General features: G+C 40.9%; 1 protein-coding gene across 1 annotated transcript in view; it reads left to right on the top strand.

The window, feature by feature from the left end:
* Window positions 1–20113, top strand: part of LOC122789959 (ras-related GTP-binding protein A) — a 244817-nt gene that overhangs the window by 88520 nt on the left and 136184 nt on the right. The window contains exon 4 of the mRNA XM_044057458.1: window positions 6985–7207. Coding sequence (XP_043913393.1) covers window positions 6985–7207 — 223 coding nt within the window. The remainder of the gene's footprint in view (window positions 1–6984; window positions 7208–20113) is intronic.

The following is a 20113-nucleotide window of genomic DNA, read 5'->3' as shown; positions in this document are numbered from 1 at the left end:
GAGTGGGTATTCATAGCACTCTTTGGCTTGGGAGGAGTATAATAGTTCTGACACAATGGGGTCTGCTGAAGCACTATACACAAGGCAGAGGTCACCAGTCAGTACCCTGTATGATACTCAAGAGTAACAAGGTTTCGAGATAGTCTGTATAGTTTTTATGATATAGGCCCTTGATTTGTATGAAACCACTGTGGACCTTCTAGTTGTGATAAGTATTTTGACAGGTACCTACAAAAAGGGACATTTTACACTCACTGGTCTGGTTTTTGGTTCTCTGCATTTGGCTGCAGCTGTTGTCATTATCCAGACCAGAATTGTAAGAGTCTTTAGAGTTGGATATGTGTGGTAGATGTGGCCAGTGTATTTCATATGTAAAGAGAAATCTGCGAAGTGTTGATTGGGCTTTGGTATACTAAGGGATGTTTAAGGTCCACTAGAATATTGATGATGATGATGATTATGAAGAACTTCTCCATTTAGATTCATTCAGACTTTTGTTAGATAAGAGTCTTAGAAGCCTGCTGTTTGCCTGCCTGCCAGAATGAACATGGACACACCTTCCATTTTTCTTTCCAGGCCTGTAGTTATTGAAAATATGGTGAATTTGGGTTAGGAAAGCAAAGCAAAGGACTTATATGTTTCTGTAACACTGTTAAGTTCAACAGTGTCAAGCAAAAATGACAGTTTCACTTGTTAATAGCTACAATTATCTACAGGCTGTGAAGAAAATAAGGCCACCAAACTAGGGGATGAATCCAGTAGGCATGCTGAATGTATTGCTATACCTTTCAATGAAGTGGTTAAAGGTAGATGGGAAGGACACAAATTAGATGGAATAGAGCACATTGCTTGTGTAAGGATGGAAGACAGCTATTTTTGTTAATGGTGGTAATAGAAGTGAGATTTAAGTTTTGTGATGTGGATGACTTGTGTTTTAAAGCTGGGATGGTGAGGGTTGGTTAATGAAATGGCATGAGTTTGCAGGAAGAAGAAACATTGACATAACTACCATTTACTTTTAAGAACAACTACGTGTAGGATGTAAGAACAAGGATCATTAGGGTTGCAGGAGGAGTTGATCTAAATGTGGGCTGTTAGATGAGCTGCAGGAGGAAGTGAGGCTATGAAGGATGTGTTACAAAAGTAAAACATTTTTCAGAGGTGTTGGCAGGGTGAGTTGGGTTAACTCTGTTTTTATAACAGTGGAAGCATGATCAGAGGATTAGTAAGTACAATGATCCCTAACTGCAGCAGCTGTTAATATTGTAATAACACTGAAGCAAGTACATTGGTTGTTCAGTAGTACAATACTCACCTGCTGTGAGGGAGACCTGGGTTTGATACCCAGCCAGTGCAGCATGGCATTTTTGGTTGGGGGTTAGCAGAATGGCTAAGGTTTTTAACTGGCAGACTCAAGGTACAGAGTTTGATTCTCAACATTGGTCACTTCCTGATTGTTAGCCAAGTGTGCAGTACTCTACAGATTGATCCCTTACTATTTACCTAAGATTGTGACAGACTTTAACTAGTATACCATTACGTGTTTTCAATTCTCCATAAATATATCAAGCTGTAGAACACACAGTTGGTATCGAACTTGATTTTTTTCTTTTTGAATAGTCCAAATCGGCATTGTCCATAATTCTGTCACTCTTAATGTTGGTTAATTCTGTATTTCTTTATACAGACACAGACTGATTCAGATAAGGAAGAACAAAACCCTTTTGTTGCAGGACAAGTCTCGGGGTAAGAGACCCCTTGCCAGACATAATGCTGTATCCACACATTTTGTCTTCTAGTGTAGTTCATAATGAGAAGAAACAGAAACATCACCCCATAATAGACAACCAGTTTATTACCATGTGTAGGACTGATGTGGTATCTTTAGCTAAGAATGTTTTACGAGTATAGTTTCTCTTACCCTGCTCCTATGTAGAATAAGTATAGAGCTGCCTTTTCTAGAGATCGGTTAATGCCACAGATTTTGATGGGAACTCTGAAGATAGTACTGAACATTTTGTCCAGTCTGATTCTTCGGAAGGTGAACAGGTTCAAAAACCTAAGCAAGGGTTTACCTTTCTTCAGATGATAGCTAGGTTTAGAGATGTATTTGAGTGGAAGTAATCTGGAGCTAAGCCAGAGACTGGCAAAAGTTTACAGTTTTATTGTGGATGACTTTCCAAATGTTTTGGCTATTTCTCCACAGTTACTGTTCATAGATCATCTCAACAAAACTGCATGTAAAAGCCTTTTGGCTAGTGTACCAGTTCCTAAAAAGTGTGTAAGGAAATACAAGGTGCACTCTGATCTTGCAGCTCGTACAGCTGACCCAGTTGTGGTTTCTCAAGTTGCCAAATCTTAACAAGAGAGCCTTGCACTGCTTTTAATCCTACAGCACCAGACAGAACTAGCAAGTGGTTAAGAATCTCAGGGAAAATAATTGTCTCATTCTAGTAATTTAGTCTTTAAAATTTAGAAAGGCTTCATGTGAAAATGTATTTTCCAGTGTGCTTACAATTTAGATGATTTTACTGTATCTTTGCCGGCTGAACAGAAGTGTCATCTGATTGAGAAATGTTTCCAGTGTGACTCCGATTTCAAACCATGCTCTGAGGAGTATCTTGGAAGGTGTAGACACTATTTCTAGAAATGCAACCACTTCTATTTATTGAGATGGTTTGGTTACATACCCTAAATTTTTCTGAGTATATAAAATATGAGATTTTGAATGCTCCTTTTAAGTTCTGAGTTGGTGTTTGGTTATGTTGCCAGATTCTCAAACAGTGGGATGACAGAGGTAAATCAATGCATGGGGTATCTAGAATGTTTCATATTCCCTGGTTCTTCCCTAATAAAGCACCTGACTTCAAAGGGCAGAACAAATGAACAAAAATCCCAGCCTAACAGGAGTTAGAGTGACAAAAGGAAATGGCAGGAGGATAATCCCCCCCCCCAAAAAAAAAATAAAAGGGGTTCCTTTCAAAAAAAAAAAAAAATCATTCCCCTGAAAGAATCGGGGCATTATGGTCCTTCCTCATGAGGTCCCTCCTCCCCTTTCCTTTTTATCCCAGGCGTTGGCTAAGTGCAGCAGCTTTGCCACAAATAGACTTGGGTGGGTGCTGAGAATAATTCAGTGAGAATACTCTTAGCAGTGGATGGAAAATCCTCCTCCCTTCTGGGAAATCCCACTAGACCAGAGACATCTGTTCTGTCCCATACTCCTTCACAAGTTGCAAGCAGGGGTTATGAACTAGTTCCTGCATTACCAAAAGTAAAAGGATTTTATACAAGAATCTTTTTGGTACCCAAAAAGAAGCTATCGTGGAGACCAGGTTTAGATTTTTGTGTCTAAATACCTTTCTGTAAGTACCCGGATTGAAAACATTCACCCTACGGCCTGTCCTACCCCTTCTTCTAAACCACTGTTTCATGGTGATGCTTATCTCATTCCAGTTGCTCCTAACTTCAAGTTAAACCTACAAAAGTCTTGTCTCACACCTTCACAAAGAATCATCTTCCCAGGGTGTATGATGGACATAGTGTTTCTTCCAGAAGACAAAAAGCTGACATTTTCAGAACATTTTCAAGGATTTCTGTTCAAGCAGCTGCCGTCACAAGAGTTTCTCAAAATTCTAGGCCTCATGGCATCCATCAGGACACCACTGGCAAGACTCCACATGAGAAAAAAAATTGTTGGACCCAGCAGTTACTTCCTTTGAGGTTCCAAGTACCCGTACTTAATTTTACAGTAGTGGAGGGATCAGATATATTTCACTCCAAACCTGCCCTTCTTCTCTAGACTTCAGTTTGATGAGTCCAGATGGATTCATCAGAGTTTGTGTGGAGAACAGTGTCCAAGGGAGTTCTAGTGCAAGCAGATAGGGTCCTTCTGATGCTGCAAAAACACACAAATATCAAGGAAATGTTAGCAATGATTCAGATCTTATGGTCTCTGGGTCCTCTTTATTGGTTACAGACACCACATGACGTGCTACCTTAACAGACAAGGGGTATAAGGTCATACCCTCTTTGTGGTTTGGCAGTGATGGCCTGGGAGCTAGCCTTCCAGCATTTTCTGATGCCTCAGACCTCATACATCCTACAAGAGCAAAACCTAGTGGCAAACAGAATAAACAGATCCTGGACAAACTCTCATGAGTGGAAACTGTGGACAGAGGTCTGCCTGTATTTGGTTCAGATTTGAGTTAACATTCCATGTAGTTTTGTTTGCCTCTGTTCGAAACAGACAGTTGGGAAAATTGTGTTCAAGGCATCATTGCAGCCATTCTTGCAGGACAGAGGCATTCACATTCCTGTGTATAATGTTCCTTTTATGCCTTACTACTGATACCCAAGGTGGTACTTGTGGTTCAGAAAGAATCACCAAATAATATTGTGTTGACCTCTCTTGGCGTACACAGTCTGTTTTCCCTTTCAACAGAATTGGCCAAGGGCAATTACCACAAGCTTCCTCACCCTCTGGATCTGGTCACACAGTGCAGGTGCGACTGGTGCACCACAACCTAGAGAAATTGCTACTGGATGATTCCATCTTGATATGTTTTAGGCACATGTGCAGCTGGAATAAAAGGAGCAAAAGACGTTTTATAGGTGGTGCTTAACTGATGTCAGTGGTCCAGATATGAGTTTTTACCCCTCTGGTTTTAAAATGTTTTCTTTTTGGTCCTCTCAGACTTCATATTTACTGGACACCATTACCCAATGTCCATGTTGGATCTACCATCTACTCTGCAACTCCTCACCTGGCTTACTGCATTATCACTGGGATATAACGTGGATCTTGAGGTGTTCTGGGGACTCTGCTCATCTGTGCTTCAATCCAGGGGGGTTATTTTTTTAATGATCTACCCACTCCTTTTCTCCACCTTTCACACTCTTTGATTATATCTGAGGGCACCTCCCCTCTTTGGACTGCACCTTTCCTTAGGGAATGTGTCAACAAGCTCCCTCTCACCTTGGATAGACATGCCTATCCCATCCCTATTGCTCCATCACTTGCCTGAGCCACTAATCGAACCCAGGTCGGCTAGGCCATAGTCGGGTCTTTATCTCTGTAGGACACCAGAATGGTTAATGATTTATTTTATGCATCTATCTGTTTCATGTCTCTTTGTGGTCAAACAGTTTATGAAAGGAGTGTTGCACTTGAGGCCCCCTCAAAAGCCAGTTCCTCATCCTTTGGATCTCAGCTGTGTTCTTGAAAAGTTGACCATAATATCTCCTTTTGAACCTGCTTGTCTTGCTTATTGCTCTGACATCTTTAAGCTCTCATGGTAGACCAACCTTATCTGATTTTCCACAAGGACAGAGCGAGTCCCAAAACGTGCAGACAGTATATGCATGTCCATATTCTTTTGGCTGTTCAAAGTTTGAGATGCCATTTCTAGGAATATTCCTGTTTTCCAAGGTATGGCAATCTCAGGGTTGGCATATAAGTTTGAGGGTGTGGAGGGGAGCATGGGGCTGTCCCCCCTCCCCTGCATGAAGAAGGTTTATGAAGAGTGATTTTCAAGATTCGCTCGTCTATGGTTTTTGTCTTTGGATTTTCGGCACTTGGCATTTCGAATGGCAACATTTCAGTAGGGAGCCTTAGTGAGGACTATTTTCCAGTGGTTCCTGGATCCTTATCTTTCCTTCTCCCAGGTAAGGTAAGCTTGGGAATCTACCCATTTGCCACTGAGGTAGCATGGATGATGAGCATAATACAGTTGCGCAAGTCTTGCTTACTGTAACAGTAGATGTTTAAATTTTACACCGCTTTAGTGGCAGCACCCACTTACCGCACCCCTTATTTTTTATATAGTTCCATGCTACCTAACCTTGTTGTGTTGTTGTTTGGCTGTGATTATTTGTATTGTGGTTTTTGGATGCAAAATGGTTGGTTTCAGGTAATTCTTGCTGCTGGTTCATCTTGTTTCTTCCTACTTACCACTAAAAGCCTGAGTAACTAATTTTCTTAGACATAGGTTAGACTTCCCGTTATGTGAGGGGCTTAGCCAATGCCATATCACAGGTAATCAGAGGATTAGATTTTGAGTCCTGGAAAGCTGCTAGTGTGTGCCAGCGTGGGCTAGTGCAAGGCACATAATTCATGACAATGAGGCAGGGAAGAATTTGAATATCCACTGTTACAGGTAAGTAGAACTTGTACAACTGTACTTTACAAAGACAGTCACCATATCAGTAGGTCTTTGAGGGGGAGGCTGCCTGCAGTAACAGTTTATACCCCTTCACCATTCCCTTCATTGATTGACTCCTCCATGTGCCCTGATGGGTGTCTGTACTGCAGGGTATGTAGATTGGTGTGTGTCTCGTGTTTACATGGGTGTGTGTGGGTGTGTGTTTGTCAACGCTTACATGGGCATGGGGGGGGGCAGTTTACTGGCCTACCCACCCCCAGCCCAACCAGTGGTTTGTTACAACATGCACTGGTGTGTTATAGGGGGTAGTTTGTCTCGTTGACTTGCTTAGTGTTTTATAATGTACATGTGAAAATTGAAAGAATATACTGTGATTACAGAATGAAATGTGCTAGCAGCTCACTAGATAATGACTTTAACTCTGCTGTATTGCCATTCCTGAGTCCTTGACTTCACTAAGCAAATAAGCCGACATCACACACTGAGAATGCAGTACTTTGTTTTTTTAACTGCTGTAAGAAATACAGCTTTTCACTTCACTGTTACTTCATGTATGTTTGGCAGCAGTATTAGGATGTTTTGTTGTAGCTTCCCTGATTCTTTTTCATGCATCTGTGTTCAGAAATGTTGCACAGTTGGATTGATTGATTTGAAGTTTGAAACGGTTTATTTTGTGTTGGAACATAAGTGCTTGAAGGAGAAATTAATTGTCAGTAAGTAATATAAATGTTTATCAGGGATTATTTTTTGATAGTTTTAAATCCTAATTTAATAAACAAACTGCAAACTTTCTGAAGCTGATAACTTTTTGTTTTGTTTCTAGGCAGGACACTTTTATGGAGAATTACTTCACGAGTCAGCGGGATAACATTTTTCGCAATGTTGAAGTTCTGATTTATGTGTTTGATGTGGAAAGCCGGGAACTGGAAAAGGATATGCACTATTATCAATCTTGCCTGGAGGCAATTCTTCAGAACTCCCCTGATGCCAAAGTTTTCTGCCTTGTACACAAGATGGACCTTGTACAAGAAGATCAGAGAGACCTGGTATGACATGCAGCAAGCCACTGCTCTGCAAAACAGAGCGCTGTTTTTTGCTGGATAACATTCCTAGTACGGTAGTTGAAGGAGGTTTCCCTGATTTTTCTTTGCTGGCTGCATACAGTTTTTGAGTAGCAGTACCGGTATTAATTTATTTATTGTGAGGAAATTAAATTATTTTTATGTACTGCATTATGTCCGTTTTCCCACTGGGGTAAAGGGTGGCTAAGATATACAATAGTCACCAACAGAAGTCATTGCTGTTAAAATATATGAAGGTCAGTATAGCATAACTGTGGTTGGCTTTTAAAGATAGGTAGACATATTGTCAAACGTCTTGTAGTTTGACGTGCAGCTTGAATGCCTCTGCAGCATGGTAGGAAATGTATTCCTCATCTAGAGAATCTCATGTAGAACAGTTGCATGCTATAAATGAGTCTGAGGTTCTTCAACATGTTTAGTTTGTTTCTAAGTGAGGTAACATATTAGATGCAGACTAACAAGCCCTGAAGTTCATTGAACCCCTACAGCCGCTTGTTCACTCAGACCCCCTGTGTGTGTTGGAAGTGGGGTCATTAAATGATCACAGTAAACTTGAGGAGCATCTGGTTTGGAGAGTTTCTTCTGTGGACCATAAACCTATTTATAAGGAGCTGTCTTTCTGGGGTTGGCAGACAAATGTGATATGTATGGCTGTTGTGCTTAGTTGGAATTGCATTAATTGTAATGTTGAAAGAGTAATTAAGAAGTATGCACTCATTAGAAAAAACACCTGCACAGACCACTCAATGAAACATGCCTTGGTGGAATAGAAAATGTATGTGCTTTTCAAAGAAGCAGCAGCAACTGCATATAATAAGTTCATTATTTATTTATTTTATTTTATTTTACATTTGTTGACTGGGATAGTCCGACTGGATACATGTCCATTTTCAGCGGAGGCCCGGGGAGAAATGCTCCACAAAAATAATAATAATAATCATAATAGTACAATAATCTTCCAAGAGAGCAAAGGATTTAGATACATTTCAGAAGGTTTAACACCGTAGGAATATATAGGCACATGCTGAAGGTTAACGGAGCGAGAAAAATATATGAAATAGATCTTTTCACAAATGTAAAGCATAATAGAAAAACGCTACATTATACAGAAAGGATAAACTCAGCAGGCATAACAGTACATTATGCCATGACACAACAGATGAATGGAATATCTTCTTGCTGATAGCCTGATAAGTAGAGAAAGACAAAATTGTTGGATTGGGTTAGTCAGGGTTTAGGCAGAGGCAGAGCCAGTTAATTTTAAAGTATATTTTGAGGCCTTTTTTAAATAGGGGAAGAGAGATTTCTTGGGTAAGAGTTGCAGGAAGAAGGTTCCAGATTTTACCAACTGAGTTAGCAAACGGGGAATCACCTGCTGTATTGTTGGTTTTTAGGGTTAGGACTGATAGGCCACTTTGTTCGTCTAACAAACTAAGAGCATTATGTGGGCTGATAATGCTCTTGAGGGTTGGGGTATTGTCAGGATGGTTGAGTACTTTGGCTGATAATGCTGTTGATGCTTGGGGTGTTAGGATGGTTGAGCACTTTGTGTGCTACTGTAAGCTGGTTGAACGTCAAAAGGGAAGGAAATTCCAGCCAAGCAAGTTGAGTTAAGTTGTTGCAATGGTGAGTCCTGTGTGCCATACCTGTGGTGAATCTAGCTATGTGTTAGTAACAGGAAGATAGTTTGCTGAGGTTAGCTTTAGAGAGGTTCGTAAATACCAGTGAGGCATAGAGGAGAATGGAGAGAAGATGGGTTCGTGCAATAGCAACCCTAGCAAAAGGTGTGAGGAAAGGTTTGACCTTGTAGAGTGATCCTAGTTTTTTGTTAATGGACTTTGTGGCCGATATGCACATCAAATTTGAGGTTAGTATCTATTATTACTCCTAGGAGCTTAGTTTGGTTGTCTGGGGAGATGATTGTGCCATTATTAGACTTAATAGTGAAGAATGGATGAGTGGATTGAGGGGTAGGTGAGAAAAGCAGCAGCTTGGTTTTGTTGTGATTCAGGAGCAGTTGCCGATTAGCTAGCCAGTTTTCAATATTGTTAACGATATTCTGGGTTAGGGATAGTAGATTTGTTTGGAAGTAGAAGAGCAAGGCAAAGTAGAATCGTCAGTATATTGGATGAAGTGTGCATTTGGAATGGTGGTGTGAAGGTCATTTATGAAGATAGAAAAGCGGAGGGGACCTAGTATAGAGGCCTGAGGGACTCTTAAGGTGACCGGGAGATGGGAGACAGCCTGCTGTCTGCCACTTAGGACTGAAACTGTTGTAGTGAGTGATGGTCCAGGAAGACCGCTTTCAGGGTACTGAGCAGTACCCGATGGTTGACCATATCAAAGGCCTTAGAGAGGTCCAGAAAGAGTGCAGATAGTTTGTTGTTGTTTCGATTAAGATTGATGACATTGGTGAAAGATAAGAGAGCTGATGAGGTACTGTGGTATGGTCTGAAACCATGCTGGGAGTCTGTGAGTTCATTATGGTTAAGGTAGTGCATTAGTTGTATGTGGACACACTTTTCTAATAATTTTCCTAGAGGTGAGAGTATGGCTCTGGGCCTAAAGTTGGACAATTCTGTGGAACTACTTCCTTTATGTAGGGGTATTAGATGTGATATTTTCCATTTTGATGGAATGGTTGCCTCTGAGATGGATCTATTAATGAGGATTGAGACTGGGAGAGTGATGGCATCTGCAGCTAATTGCAGGAGTTCAGCTGGGAGGTGGTTGGTTGCTAGAGAAGTGGGTTTATGTTTTTTGAGAAGGGCTCTGATGAGGGTAGTAGGGATAGGTTGGAAGCTAAAGGAGAAATGAGTTGTGGGAAGATTTGGGCTGTTGGTATTGTTATTTGAGGTAAGGCAGGGAGGGGCAGGGTGAGGTGGGGTTAGGCTTGGTAAAAGTGAGTTGGGTGGCTAGTTTCTTTATAGTTTCTGGAAATAAGCTATTGAATGTGTTAGCGATAGCTACTGGTGTTTTGTCGAGGGCTACTGATGGGGTGGGAGTGGTGGTATGGCCTGGATGGAGGATGTTATTTATTCCAGCCCAGAACTTTTGGGGTTTGTTATGATGCTTTTGTTGTAGGTGGGTATAGTAGTATTTTTTTGTCTGATATAATGGATTTTTTAGTATCATTCCTTATTTGAAGGTATCTGATTAGGTCTATTGGGTCTCCAGAAGTATGCCAAGTGGACCAGTCCTTGTTCCTATGAGTTATTTTGGTTTTTGTAAGTCTAGTTAGCCATGGGGCAGTTGTAGTTTTGGCACAGACGGTGCAAATAGGGGCATGGCAGTTAAGGATATTGAGGAATTTAGTATTAAAGAAGGTCACAGTCTCATCTAGGGGGAGTCTTTTAAGTTCAGACCAGTTGTAAGCCTTGAGATTATGTAGGAAGTTGTCTAGGTTAAAGTCTTTTTTGTTACGTGTCACTTTATTGGTGTGAAGATGGGTGTTCTCAGCTTTGAATTTGATAATGTAGATGAGACAATGATCACTGAGGTCATCAGATGGTATGCCTGAATGGTGCATCTGCGGGTCACTATTGATCAGGATCCAGTCTAGGATACTACCTTTGTCTTTATTTTTGCTCTACCTAGTGGGGGAGTATATGTTCTGAGTAAACCCATGGAGGTTTATGTGATTGCTGGGACTTCGGATGAAAAGGTGTTCCAGTCAATGTTAGTCACCTAAGACAATCGTTTCTTGGGGGTAATTGTAGGCTAGCCAGTGTAAAATATGTTCCAGGGTGCTGACATTCTTTAAAGGGGGAATATAGATGTTGACAATACATTTATTTTTATTTATTTGTAGTTTGGTAATGAGAAATTTAGTGTTATTTACCTGAGGAGGCTGTTGAGTGTCAGTAGTGACTGTGAGGTTGGACTTGAATAATACAGCTACCCCACCACCTTTCTTGGATTTCCTGTCTAACCTAAGGATGTTATATCCTGGAGGAGTTACTTCAGTGTCTTTAGTTGCTGGTTTTAACCAGGTTTCAGTAAGACAGAGAATATCTGTGGAGTGGACAGCTAGGAGGGCATGGAGGTAGTGGATTTTATTATTTAGGGTTCTGATGTTAAGATGGCAGGTTAGGAAAGAGTTAGGATGCTTATTTAACAGAGTAGTAGGCAGGATTGTTTACCATAGAGCTGGTGTCAGGCATTGTTAGGGTTTAGGTGAGGATTGTCAAGTGTGGATGGGCCAGGATTAGGGTGGATGTCACCATCTTTAGTGAGTTTGTAGTTCAGTCGGGTTATAAGTTTCAGGATTTTATTAATAAGCTTAAGATATTGCCTTGATTTTTGGCTAGTGTAACTAGGTCAGAGAGAGTTATTGAATTTGGGGGGGGGGGTGGCTATAGATGAGTGTTTTTAAAATGATCTAGCTTCTTAAGAGCAAGACTGGTAGAGGTTTGGGATTTAGGGCATTTGAGGTCTGATTAGAGTTTGTGTTCATATGTTGTGAGGTGGTAAGGTAAGTAGAGCATTATTAGTAAGTAGAGGGGAGAGAAAGATTTGGATGTTATAATTAAGAAAGTGACAAAATAAAGTGTTAAATGTATAAGTAGTTGCAGGCTATGCTGTTAGCGTAGGAGCAGAAGAGGAAACTGTAAAGTATGGTAAGAGAGGGATGTGTTTAGCAAAAAGGTGGAGTCAGTAACACGGAGGATGTGATTGGGTTGAGGGAAAGAGGGATGGGTAAAGTATAATAAATTTAGCTGTACTGGGGCGGGTGGGAATTGGGGGCAGGGAGCAGGGCTAACACTGTTGCCAAGGTTAGCTTGTTCCAGGTAGGTAACTTTCTTATGGTGTATGCCACTTAATTTTAAAATGCACAAAGTTCTAATCTTTGAGAGAGTAGTCGTGCAGTACATTTTACAGTTATAAAGATAGCCGAGCCCTTTTAAACAGAAAATAGCGTACTTTTCCTTATCAAGGTAAGCCAAGCTCTATTTGTGGCTAAATTCCACTACGCTACAGAGGTCTTTCAATTTAGAGAATGAATATCCAATTATTTAGCAGGTCCTAGCTGTAAGGGGAGTTAGGGTTGTTTTTCCAGTGCGTTTGGACCCAGTTAGTCAGTAATATAGCACACGAGAGTAACTGCTGATATTAACCTTAATTTGATTTAGGAAGTATGTGGGGCAGGCAGACTTAGCCTTCCGTGCTTGGTCACTGATGGAAACAGTTTTTTTTGATTGTAGCAAGTCTTTTCAGTGGGACTTGGGGCAGTGAACCTAGAGAAGGGATATTCTAGTTGGGTACAATCAGCTCAAGCAGCCAACACACAGTCAAAATCATTAACATACACTCCTGTTTATCTTAGCGTTCGTAGTCAGCAAACACTCTGTGCAGCGTTATGCACATAAGCATATTTCCTTAACAATTCCTGAAAATCAGCGTTCATGGAAGCTACACATCCAGCAAATGTCATAGTAGCTACACAATCTAGCAGAATTTCTTTGTTTCTAGCTTCATGGCTTACATTTGTAACCGTACCTACACTCACTCAGCTCTGTACCGACTTTTAAGATACCACAGCACAGCTATGAGCTTGGGAGATTACAGCAGTGCTAACAAGTGGCTATCCTATACATTTTCAGTTGCATATGCTTATATAGTTCAAGGAATGCAAGGTAGACTTAAGACAAATTAACATGTTTTAGGTTTGTACTGTAACCAACTGGGTCCTGGTGCACTGGAAGTTTAAAAATGGCAGGTTCTGTAGGGAAGTAACCTCTGTTCAGAGGGAGGAGTGAGAATTGAGCAGGCTATCCCATGGAGTGGGGCTAACACTGTTGCTAAGGTTAGCGTGTTCCACGTAGGTAACTTTCTTATGGCGTATGCCACTTAATTTTAAAATGCACACAGTTCTAATCTTTGAGAGAGTAGTCGTGCAGCACACTTTATAGTTATAAAGTAAGCCGAGCCCTTTTAAACAGAAAATAGCGTACTTTTCCTTATCAAGGTGAGCTGTATTTGCAGCTAAATTCCACTACGCTAGAGAGGGCTTTAAGTTTAGAGAATGAATATCCAATTATTTAGCAGGTCCCTAGCTGTAAGGGGAGTTGGGGATGTTTTTCCAGTGCGTTTAGACCTAGTTAGTCAGTAATATAGCGCACAGGGGAGTAACTGCTGATATTAACCTTAATTTGATTTAGGAAGTATGTGGGGCAGGCAGACGTAGCCTTCTGTGCTTGGTTCATAGGTAGGTACTAGGCTTTTGGCCCTAGGGCCCATATAATCCTAGCCAAACGATACCCTGGCTTTCGCCACCCAAGAAAATTATTTTCCTGTGCCCTTGTCGAGCAGAGCCACAGAAGTGATCCCCGGGGTGAATTTCCTATCTCCCGTCCAATCATCAATATTTTTCTTGAATAGTGCTAATGAGGAGCTTTGTTTGATATAGATAGGTAGTTTGTTCCAGAGTATGGGAAAGCACGAGTGGGACTTGGCAGAGAACCTTAATTTGATTTAGGAAGTATGCGGGGCAGACAGACTTGGCCTTCTATGCTTGGTCGCTGATAGAGGGTTTTTTGATTGTAGCAAATCTTTTCAGTGGGACTTTGGGCAGAGAACCTTAATTTGATTTAGGAAGTATGTGGGGCAGACAGACTTAGCCTTCAGTGCTTGGTCGCTGATAGAAACAGGGTTTTTTGATTGTAACAAGTCTTTTCAGTGGGACTTTGGGCAGAGAATCATAACCAACTGGGTCCTGGTGCCCTGGAAGTTAGATTTGAAGATGGAAAGGCAAAGGAGAGAGAGATTCATTTTGGTAAAGAGAGTCCGGACAATAGGCTGAAAGAAGTAAGGAATTATTCTAACGATATTGTGTCTTTCAGAAAGAAGAGGGTGGGTTTGACATAATGCTTAAGGTCTTCATTTCCTAGACAGAAGGTACAAGGTTTGATTCTGACCTCAGGTGATTGACTAGGCTTATAACGGCCATTCAGGGCAATTAACCTACCATTCACTTGTGAACCTATGAAGGAACAGATTAACAGAATTGCTGTGATGACAATGCCATTACTGTAGATGAAAACAAAATTGTAGGTGTATTTCCTGGTGCCCCATTGAAACGTCAGCACTTAGATTCCAAGTGCCAAAAAAAAAAAAAAACGCAAAGAGAACCCAGAGGAAAAGCAAATCCCAAAAAAAATCACACTTTTCCCCAAAACTTCTTTTTGCAGCCCTCTGACCTTTTATATACATCAACTCCAAGATCGCTGTACCTTAGAGAAAAGGGAATAGAACAAGAAATGTTATCTCAGACTTTGTGTATACAAGTCTGATCTTTCGGTCATTCAGCCTCCATGTTTTGAAACCTACTGCAGCAGGTCCTGGCCTTTCAAATGGTTACTGACTATTTTTTTGAACAGGTGATATCAAGTTATTAAAATTTAACCTACAAAATTGTAGGTGTCTGTGGTCTGTGACCTGTCCTTACAGAAAAGCGAGCGGCTGAATCACTAAAAATCAACAAATATTCTTCTGCTAGCTTTAACAGTATAAATGGTTTCTTTGCATACCTTATCAAACATACTGTTCTTCTTTAAGATATCTTTCCAGGTAAATCAACAACATGGGTTTGTCTTAAAAAATTGAAAATTAAGGCAGTGTATGACTAGTATTGAAAAGCTGGGATGCAGGCAATGCTAGAACTATAAAGAATAATAGTAGATGAGCAGTCATGGGGGAACTCAAGGATGCCTAGGCACGTAATACCCTCAAGCAGACAAACCCCGTCAGGCACTCGGTAGTGCTTGTATTCCAAATCAAGCAGGGATTTACAACAAAGATGCCTGTTGTAAATGTGTGCCTGCTCATCCTATACTCAAGATTAGCCTTAAAAATAGACCAAGAATTACTTTGTTTGACCTGCAATGGCAGCTTGTTCTGTAGGCTGGAAATGTGCCTTGTTTGGAACCTGTCTCTCCAACTAGTCTTGTTTATGTTGTGATGTAGGTTTAAGTTTCACGTGCAAGTACCCACCCTCCTCTTTTTCTGAAAGACACACAAATATCTTTAGAATAATGCCTTACTTGTTTCAGCTCTTAATTTGTGAAGAAATAGGAGGTCATTTATGATATTTCATAGTTTGAAAAGCTAGGCACATGTCACCTTCCAGCAACTGTTAAGCTACTGAATATAGAGTGTATTGCTAATGTTTCAGAATAGTTAAAGGTTTTAATTTCCTGTTTGAAATCTTTGGGACTTTCCAGCTGAGTAATTTGCTTAGATTTGTATACACCAAAGGGGACATTGTATTCAATTATGAGTATGAAAAGGGAAAAATTCAGTAGTTGAATGACTTCTTTGGAGCTTGAAGCTCTTCCCTTTATAATTAACTGTGCCATGTAGAAGGATTTCCTGACTGTGGTGAAAGTTTCATGATCAAATGAACACACAAGCACCCAAATTTGTTATCCTCTTTCCTCTTCGGTGTTCATTTGGACTACCATTACATTCCATCCATTGGACTACCATTACATTGCATCCATTGGACTACCATTCTATTCCATCCATTGCTTGGACATGTTTATTATCACTAGATGAGCAGGCAACAGCACTCGGGTTGCAGTCATTAAAAAACTTGGTCAAACACACTTCCAGAATTTTGGCTTGGGTGGTCTACAAAATAAATGCCAAACAGAAGAAGGCCTAACACTGATCCTTGTGGCATGACACATTACAGTTGTACATCCAGAGAGCGTACTAACCGTCACAAACTGGGATCTGTTTTATGGCTGTTTTGCAGTCCAGTGAACAACATAAGTGTTTGTCAGATTTGTGTACTACAATTCTGGTATGGGGAATAGTATCAAAAGCCTTGGCCAGATCCAGATAAGCAGTGTGCACATAATGACCACTGTCCACACCTTCTGTAATCATTTCAAACGCGTTTAGTAAGTTTAGGAGACAGAATGTGACCTTAAGAAAATAAAACTACATGGGGCCTTACTTTCAGGTAAGTTGCCTATGTCTATATGATTGAGCTGTGCTATATACATGGCTTTGCATTCAAGGCTGATAAGACTAATGGGCCTATATGGATCTGTAGAGGGGCCACCCTTATGTAGGTGTATATTTAGGGTGGATAGGTAATGATTTTTCAGTGCATCTGTTAGGTCTGCAGTGAGTGCATCTTATCTGTTTAGACGCGTACAAAAGTTTGGAGGTGAAAGCCCTCTCCGTTGGAATATCTTCTACAAGCAAAAGTAAGTTTGCCCTGGAAAAGTCCCTAAAAATGGTTGCATTTGTAAATGGGGCAGTACAGGTAAGCCTAACAGAGAAGATGACTGATTTTTTTGAAGTCAGATTTAACCAGAAGATGTGGGGTGGGGGCTTGAATGGTAAGGACCACTTCAGGGATATTAGAGCCTCTAGTGGGTAGTTTTGCAATTTGTTTTTAAGTATCCTAGTCAGTGCTTGAATAATTGAAGTTTCCCTAACAAATAGATATTTGGCTTGAGATTTAATGCCCATGATCTTTGGAGGACATTAGTGGGGATCTCTAGCTAGCATTGAAGTAGTCATTGGAGTTGTCAAAGGTGGTTTGGTCTCTGGGGGCACCATATTAGGGTCATGGGTAATTTGATGATAGGTAATGGCATTTCTGACAAATATAGTCCCCTGAAGTTACCCAAGGACCAAGTATGATGGGTACTAATCCATCGTATAGAGGGAGCTGCTGTCTTTGAATTGAAATTGCCTCACTCACTACAGATATGAATGTGTTTGAGTTGCACAAGAACCTCATGTTCTGGCATTTTTCTGGTTAGAGTCTTAGCACTGAGTAGTGCTACCATTTTATCTCCGTTTGAGTTTGACTCTGTTACATAGGAATGTCCAGCAGAGGGTCTCTGCCTATGAAAGGCACTATAGGGACAGCAGCAGATTTAGCCAGTTTGCAGAAGTCCTGATATGAGAGGTGTAAGCCATGCCTGGCAAAACAGGAAGTATTTTCTGCCATTTCATCCCCCTTAGGATGACATCAGTTATTAAATCCAATTGTCTTGGTATCTAGACATCATTTTTGAGGAGACCAAAATACTGCTTGATGCAAGTATCTGATGTTCTTCGTGTTTCACTGTTGCAGTCATCACACTTGGGTTATCTGCCTGCAGGTAACCCTCAGTAGGCCTGAATACCAGAGTCTTAGTATTTCTGCGTCAGATGCTGTCACTTCCATGACGTCAGGTCATCAGGGTATAAAAACAGGCAGCAGACGCCATTACATCTTTCTTGCCGAAGAGGAGCCTGAAGCAGAAGCAGTTCGTAAGTGCCGGTCGGCCACTACCTGAAATTTTTGTTTTTCGAGTTGATAATTCTGAAGTCTTTTAAAGCGAAGTACCCCGTTTTGGATCCTTTTTTCTTGCTCTAACCGATGTCAGAAAAAGTTAACAATTGTCTTGCCTGTGGAAAGCAAATACCTCAGAGATTTTCATTCTTACTGCATCACCTGTTTAGGCCTAGACCACGGCATCCCTCGCTGTTGGTTTTGTGCCTTGTTTAACACCTGCACCATTCGTCATTGGGCTATTTTTGTTGCTAAATTCTTTCACTCTCGAAATCCGTATTCCGAAATGGCTTCGGTAAGCCATATGACTACCAATCTTCTGAAAAAACGTAAGGATAAAGACAGAGACAAACCGCATAGGTCCAAAACTGCCGATGACGCTTCCATTAAGCTAGTCGCCAGTACTCGGTGAGGCACCTTTTGCAGCCCCTGATGCCTGCTTCTGTGGATTCGCAGGCCTCTGCGGAGACCCATTCGGAGTCTAGTATGCCGCGAAAGGATCCTGCACTCTTTGGACGTGCACAGACAGCTTAGGTTCTACCTTGATGGGAGTAAGCCTTTCAGAAAATCTGACCAGCTGCTTTTCAGCTTTGCAACAGGGGCAGAGGGCAAGGCCATTTCTAAACAAACCATTTCCAAGGGGATAGTACACTGCATTCATTTCTGCTACAAGCACCGTGGAAAACCAACCCCTCTGTGTCAGAACACATTCCAATCACTAGGGCTACTTCTACCTCTGCAGCATTTCTCAGGGGAGTCTCTACCAGGGACATTCTGTAAGCTGCAACCTGGAGTTCTATACACACCTTCACCAAACATTACCACTTACCTATCTTTTCCAATTCCAGGGCAGGATTTGCTACACCAGTTTTTCAGGGCCTACTAGCCAGCCCTAACTCTTCTTGACTGCCTCCACCCTACTTCAGCTTTTGGAATCTAACCCAATGTAATGACTGCAACAGTGAAGCAGGAAGAACATAGTACAGTTGTGTGCACTTACCATAAATGTAGATGTTCGAGTGTATTCACTGTTGCAGTCCTGGTTACCCTCCCTCCAGCCCCCTGGTTTTCTCTATTTCTTTATCTCTCCTCTCTATGGCTATTCCTACTGGTATTGGTATTTACTTTTTACTGGTGGTGTTTTCCCCACCATACACTAGCTCCTTATTTGGGGCTCCTGACATTTTTTTTTGTTTTAAGGGTCTTCATAACCCTTGTAATATCCATCACAAATCCTGACACTGGACGAGCAGCTTACCCTGTTTTTTCCAGCCTGGTGAGTGGGGAGTCTATATGTTTAACTATAGTCACTCGTGACAAATGTTTCCTGTGCTGCAAATGAAAAACCTAATTGACTAACATACACGTTTGAAAAATGTCGTGACAGGGTTGTTTTAAAACCCACTCCTTTCAACAACCTTGTACCAAAAGATATTAATGTTATCAGCTTGTGTACAGCAGTCGTGGTGACACTGGGCAGTATAACAGTTGGTGTTAAGACTTTTGACACTACCTTATTCATCTGCTGTACAAACTTTGATATTTTGGGGAATCGGCCATTATATTGTGCTGTGACTAAATGACTGGCTGATAGAAAAGTGATGTTTCTTGTATTAGAAACAAAACCTCAGACTTTAATCTCCTGGGAATATTACAAGCTTCTTTGTTGGAACCATTCTTGGTGACACATTCATGAGTTACGCTGTCCTTCTGCCATACTTGGGTAATGCTAAAATGGCAAGACTGGTAACTGCAGACCGACAAATTATCCATGGATCTTTTAAACTGATTGGTGCAAAATAGTAGTATAAAATGCCAACTGATACATTTTTGTCATAGAAATAGATATCCATATACTCTTAATAAAAATACCTTTTCTGTATAATAAAATCTTCATTTTGTGGTGGTTGATGCTTTGCATTTGGTGGTTTTAAGATATTTTGGTGGTTGGATTAAAACAGTGCTACATACTATATCATCAAGATGTAATGAAGTACTCGTACCATTATACAAGTCTCTCTATTATTCCATTAGCTAGCATATGGTACTAGCTTTTATGCAAAGGTATTTACAAACTTGAGATGCATACCTCTCAACTTCATAGTTCAAGAATTTTGGACAAAGCCAAAAGTAATTCCGGGGGGCAAAAACCCCAAATCAGGAACGCATTTTTATATTGCTCTTACCAACTTTAGAAAGTCGGTAGGATTTTTTTTTCTTCATCAAGTCTGAAATTCAAAAGGTATGTAAAATTTTAGTGACTTCAAGACTCAGCAGTTTGCTAGAAAGCCAGAAAGATCAAAAATATGAGGCAGAAATCTGGACATTCTGCAAAACTCTGGACAGTTAAGAGAGTTCAGAATCATTGGATCAAAGGAGGTTGCTAGGCTATCGACCTGGATGTCATTTCAAGTCTAGCCGTTTCATCCCAATGCAGTACCATAGATACTCTAGTCATTACCCAACATTGTATTTATTAATGACTGCCCATGTCCAGGAGGGTTGTGGATGCTGTCCTTGCCGTTTCCCTAGGCAGGTTTCTGTAGTTAGGAGAATCAAGCTGCTGCAGA

The sequence above is a fragment of the Protopterus annectens genome, chromosome 15.part0 (assembly GCF_019279795.1).
Source record: "Protopterus annectens isolate FY-2018-M chromosome 15.part0, PAN1.0, whole genome shotgun sequence".
NCBI classification, from domain to species: Eukaryota; Metazoa; Chordata; order Ceratodontiformes; family Protopteridae; genus Protopterus; species Protopterus annectens.
This window is presented reverse-complemented; position numbering and strand designations above follow the sequence as displayed.